Source organism: Sinocyclocheilus rhinocerous, unplaced genomic scaffold (genome assembly GCF_001515625.1).
Source record: "Sinocyclocheilus rhinocerous isolate Xijiao unplaced genomic scaffold, SAMN03320098_v1.1 scaffold423, whole genome shotgun sequence".
NCBI classification, from domain to species: domain Eukaryota; kingdom Metazoa; phylum Chordata; class Actinopteri; order Cypriniformes; family Cyprinidae; genus Sinocyclocheilus; species Sinocyclocheilus rhinocerous.
Window position 1 is genome coordinate 508,055 of NW_015655573.1, and position 6,400 is coordinate 514,454.

At 35.1% G+C, this 6,400-nt stretch overlaps 1 protein-coding gene across 1 annotated transcript in view; it reads left to right on the forward strand.

Annotated features, from left to right (window-relative positions):
* The first annotated feature begins 4,997 nt into the window (after positions 1-4,997).
* Positions 4,998-6,400, forward strand: part of LOC107718552 (synaptoporin-like) — a 6,089-nt gene continuing 4,686 nt past the window's right edge. Inside the window, exons 1-2 of the mRNA XM_016525667.1 lie at positions 4,998-5,243; positions 5,346-5,537. Of these exons, the coding sequence (XP_016381153.1) occupies positions 4,998-5,243; positions 5,346-5,537 (438 nt within the window). The remainder of the gene's footprint in view (positions 5,244-5,345; positions 5,538-6,400) is intronic.

Sequence of the window (6,400 nt, forward strand, 5' to 3'; positions counted from 1 at the left end):
TCCTGCCCCAGAACAGTTAGCTAAAAGTTTTAAAAATGTTTTAAACAAAACACCAACATCCTTTTATTATTTACATGTAAATAATCTATAATATCAATTCTGAAAATATTTTAAATAATTATTAAAGTATAATGAATATGAAATATATAATGACTGCAAATACATATAATAAACATAAGTGGTTAAAAATATTTATGCAGTACTTGTTTTGTCATGTAGTGTCCGATAGCAATACTAAAATCGCTCCACATTGTTTTCTAACTTTTGTGGTCACTATATATATATACACACCACACACACACACACTTAAAGGAACACTCCACTATTTTTGAAAATAGGCTCATTTTCCAACTCCCCTAGAGTTGAACAGTTTCTACAAAAATATAGAAACTCTTTGGTCATTTTTGAGCGAGATGCTAACGGTCTAATCAGATTCAATGATCTATGCTAAGCTACAGCTAAAAGTACTAACGCCAGACCCGGAGATCGGCTGAATGGATTCGAAAACGGTAAAACTCAACTGTTTAACTCGTTCTATGTTTCTGTCTACTGACTCCGTTACGCTTCAGTGTCTCTTTCTAACGGCGGATGAGAGCAGTTATCATGCTATTTAATTCATTTAACTGTGTATTTGACCAAGTGTGCTATTGATCACACGTCTTTGCAGGAATGGAGACGTTTATGTGTGCGTATACCGCGAGAAGATTTCGCTTTGCCTGACTGTAGGACTGAAAGGTAATCGTTCTGTGTTTGCTGACTGTGAATGTTGTGTGTAGGGCTTATCACTTTATCAAAGGATTGATCTATTCCTTTATGCAAAGGAGACGGCTGAACTAGAGGGATACTTTTGTTGGCCTTGTGTTTATTTTCTGTTATTTCTGGATTTATTTGAAAGATGAAACCTAAAAGAGCATGTTTAGGTCGCATTTCACTCTAAAATCAAGAGGAAAAAACGAGAAGTTTTTTAGAAATTAGCATTTTTACATTATTTCCATGATATTTAAGCATATTTTACCACCAATTCCCATTACTATATTGTGTCCAGATGTTTTACCTTTATTTTTACTGTAATTCTTGACATTCTCAATGGTGATTCTCATTAATCATTCTCTGAAAATGTTAAATACAGTAATTTTGAAAATTTCAAAATGGGCAAAAATTAAGCATAAATTAAAGGCAGCACACATGCTGTGTAAAGACTGTGTGTATATATATATATATATATATATAAGTAATGGGAATTATCGGGCTTTATTTTATTTTATTTAATGAAAAATAGTGTCACAATGTAAACAATCTTAATGGTCCTAAAAGTAGGATTTATTTTCTTTATGCAAAATATAATTTCGTATTTTTTTTCGTTTGATTTTTGGGGTGAAATATGATCTGGACGTGTTCTTGAGAGGATTCATCCAAATATAATAGACGCTTTCCTTTCTGCGGAGAACATTATCCTGATTTTGCCAACATGTTAAATGCTACATCATGATATCTAATGTAAACCTGACATACTTAAGTCAACAAAAAAAATATATATATATTTTTTAATATTACTCACTACAGCTCTTTATTTGAAAACACCAGTTTTATTATACAGCGGGAATCATTTTAGAAGAGCTTGGTTTTACTGTTTTCTATACTTACTGTTTCAAACTCCAGAATCATTATTTTTTATGACAGACATAACTACCGCCAGAGTTACCATAGTAAATATCCACATTCAGAATAATGTGGCCAAACTGCCTCCTCTCTTGTATATATCGGCGTGTGTTTGTTTTGAGAGAGCTGGCTTCTTATTTGTGCAAATAGAGATCTGTTCTTATTTTTGTCTAATGCCCATTTTGTACCAACAGAAAATTCACGTATCATTACGTCTCTGGCACGTCTGTTGATATGCATATGTGTGTGTGGTGCGAGTGTGTGTGTGTGTGTACATGTTTGATTGACCATACTTATAATTATAATTTCATTGATGTTTTTATGTATATGTTGGGTCTCCCTTTTTTTTTCAACCTCTTGGGATATTTTAAAACTAACATGACCGATGCCGTTTGACAGCATATTAAAACAACGACAACAGTCCATCCTTTTTGCTGAAATGTTATTATTATTCCCTTTTCTTTTTTATGGAATAGTGAATAAGATGAAACCATTCCCTTTTATAGCTGCTGTAAGGACAGTAAACTGTTTCTCAATGCACTAGCCTTCTATCTAGTAATGAAATCACTTCATTTTGATGACGAGTTTAAAACTGTGTTAAGGAAAATTAGTGTGACAGTTTAAATAAAAAGCAATATCATACCGATTCGGGTTTGGGTTTTATTTCTCTGGATGCAGTGGTCAACACGTTTTAGAAAATAAGCTTTTACTGGTCTGTTTGGTAGCAGCCCATCATCGCACAATGTACATACAGTCAACTGTCCTGTTTTCAACTACAAGCATTACGAACTGATAGATTTTGTTTAGTTGCGGTTTGTCTGTGTAGATACCCGAATTATACTTTTCTGCCCCAGAACAGTTAGCTAAAAGTTTTAAAAATGTTTTAAAACACCAGCGTCCTTTTGTTATTTACATGGAAATAATCTATATTATAAATTCTGTAAATGTTTAAATATTTTAAAAGAAATATTAAAGTGTTATGAATACTAAATATATAATAACTATATACAATAAATATAAGTGGTCAAAAATATTTATACAGTACAGTATTTATACAACAGCGAACTGTTGCTAAAGTAACGTAACTTTATTTCACGAACTTTTCACACTGATATCTAACTTTTGTGGTCACTGAAATTATTAAAATTGCCGCTAAAATGTGTGTGTGTGTGTGTATATATATATATATATATACATACATACACACACAAACTTCAATGTAAATGAATACTTATTTTTTGACCATAATATTTTGTTATGTAGGGTTCGATCATGATACTGAGATTGCTTCAGAAGCGAACTTTTGCTATAGTAACGAACTTTTAGCACTTTTTGTAATATAACTTTAGTTGGTACTGAAATGATTGAAAATGCTGCTTAAATACACACACACACACACACACTTAAATAATAATAAAAAAAGAATACTTTTTTTAGACAGCAATATTTCACCATACTGAACTGAATTCGCGAACTGTTGCTATAGTAACGTAACTTCCTTTCAAGCAACTTTACGCACTTTGTAATACAACTTTTGTGGTAACTATATATGTGTATGTGCACTTAATTATAAAATGAATACATATTTTTGACCACCATAATTCGCACCTTGTCATTCAAATTAAATGACAAGTTTAATTTTTGGGTGAACTGTTCCTTTAAGAGACTTGAGTTTATAACGGAGCACAGGAATGTCGAGAATCCATCTCCAGCGTCTCACACAATCATATGACTGAAATATTGTTCGCTGGACTCCTGAGCGCTTCATTCACTTATTAAAGCAGAACCCATCGAAACTATCGCCTCGTGACGACGTATCCTCAATACATGCGCCAGATGCAGATAAACCACATCTATTGTGAAATACCCCGTGTTGTCGGATAGAATCTGAAATAAATCTACCGTGCAAATCAGAAACTCTGTTTCTATCCTCATCTGGATTTACTCTGGTTTCCTCGCGGGGGAGGAGCAGCATCTTTCGCCACAGAACCACGTAACTCTGTCAAACTTGCAGATTTTTATGAAAACTTGAGCCAGCGAGATTCAAGCCCCTTCCTTTTTTTCTTCCTGGAGGATATCTGGGTCGGCGCAGAGAGATGCAGACGGGATTTAGATTAAATTGGACCCCTGTTAAAGAGCCTCTGGGTTTTGTTAAACTCGTGGAGTGGGTAAGTAAGAAAATCCAAATCTTGAACTCGTTTTCAAGCTTTAACTTCATAAGGAGGGCAAAGGCCTGGCAGATAAACCACATCTATTGTGAAATACCCCGTGTTGTCGGATAGATCTGAAATAAACCTACCGTGCAAATCAGAAACTCTGTTTCTATTCTCATCTGGATTTACTCTGGTTTCCTCGCGGGGGAGGAGCAGCATCTTTCGCCACAGAACCACGTAACTCTTGTCAAACTTGCAGATTTTTATGAAAATTTGAGCCAGCGAGATTCAAGCCCCTTCCTTTTTTTCTTCCTGGAGGATATCTGGGTCGGCGCAGAGAGATGCAGACGGGATTTAGATTAAATTGGACCCCTGTTAAAGAGCCTCTGGGTTTTGTTAAACTCGTGGAGTGGGTAAGTAAGAAAATCCAAATCTTGAACTCGTTTTCAAGCTTTAACTTCATAAGGAGGGCAAAGGCCTGGCTAAAAACGCACTTACAACAATGCATTATTCCATGCAAAGTATAGTTAAAAGTCTATCTAGATTAAACATGTTTAGTCCCAACCACTAATACTTGCAAAGCACAGAGTATCTGAGTAATTCTCATTTATTATATATAGTTATTTAATAAAATGTTTAGTTTTCACTTTTTTTCTTTCAAACCTGGAAAGTTTCATCATGTTTTGTTCATGCATGCTTGAGTGCATACTAAGAAATTATGAAATATACATATATATATTATATATATATGCAAAAGAAGCATTTTCACTTGTCCTCTCTCAGACTTTTGGACTTCTGCATATATTTTTTTGCACATTCCCTTCACCAGCAACTCAGCATGTCTTAAGTTTTCTTTAGCCACCTACTTACATGAAGTTCCTCCCTTCTTTATTTCCTCAAAGGAATTTGTTATTGGCAGGGAAAATGGAGTTACTGCAAATCTTTTCCACTGAAGGAAGCAATATTATAGATTATGGACTTGTATTTTAGCCGGAAGCAACAGTATGTGATTAAAAATCTCTTAATAGTAGATTTGTTTCTTACAAACATGCAGCTTGCTTCACAATGCATTAACTGATGGACTGGAGTGGTGTGGATTATTGTGATGTTTTTATCAGCTGTTTGGACTCTCATTCTGACGGCACCCATTCACTGCAGAGGATCCATTGCTGAGCAAGAGATGGAATGCTACATTTCTCTCTGTGTTTTTATACATTCATTTGCAGGTTAAACCAGGAGCTGCTGGTGGAGAACAACACCACTCTTTGCAACCGCACAGTTCCTGCAACCCATCTTGTAGGAGACTCATCGTCCTCGGTGGAGTTTTTCGTTGCTGTGGCCGTCTTGGCTTTCCTCTATTCAATGGTGGCTCTGCTGGTCTATCTGGGCTACATGCATGTGTACCGAGACTCTGACTTCGGCCCTATGTTTGTGAGTATGCAACTGGCAGATATGCATTTGTATATCACAACGCAGATGCTTTTAAAGGAAAAATTCTGTGTATGTTTATAATTTTCTGCCTCTATCTGCTAGGATTTTGCGCTGACAGCAGTCTTTGCGTTCCTGTGGCTGGTGTGCTCGTCTGCCTGGGCTCGAGGTCTGCAGACGGTGAAGGACGCCACCGGTACGGCTGGCATTGAATCCACTCTGGCGCTCTGTACGGACAAAGATGTCAAATGTGAAGTCACTGAGTACGCCAGCCTGCGCTCGCTCAATATATCTGTGGTAAAAAATTACACTAACCAATCAGCTGTACTCTTTCACTATTTATTATCATGCTGATTACCTTTTTTTTTTTTTTACCACAAAAAGGGTACTTACCCCTAACATTGAGATGCAATCTTATTAAACTGCATTTGCAATGCATTTGACTTCCTTATTGTGGCATGTCTAATTAAAATTGGCATATGTAGCACGGGACTTTATTCACTGACATTTGATGCTTTGTAAGTATGTACATTGGCGGCCAAAGGTTTGGAATAATTAAGATTTTTAAATGTTTTTGAAAAATGTCCTCCTGCTCAACAAGGCTGCATTTATTTGATCAAAAATACAGTAAAATTATGAAATATTATTACAATTTAAAGTACCTGTTTTCAATTTGAATATGCTTTAAAATGTAATTTATTCCTGTGATGCGCAGCTGAATTTTCAGCATCATTACTCCAGTCTTCAGTGTCACATGATCCTTCAGAAATCATTCTAATATGCTGATTTTGCTGCTCAAGAAGCATTACTGAATATCATCAATGTTGAAAAGAGTTGTGCTGCTTCATATTTTTATGGAAATTGAGATACACTATCAATCAAACGTTTGGGGTAAGTATGATTTTTTTTAAAAAGTAAATGAATACTTTTATTCAGTAAGGACGCATTAAATTGACCAAAAGTGACAGTAAAGATATTTGTAATGTTAATTTTCACTGTATTGTGAACTTTCTATTCTATTCATCAAAGAATCCTGAAAACAAAAATCACAGTTTCCACAAAATTGATAATAATAATCATGTTTCTTGAGCAGCAAATCAGCATATCAGAATGATTTCTGAAGGATCATGTGACACTGAAGACTGGAGTAATGATGCTGA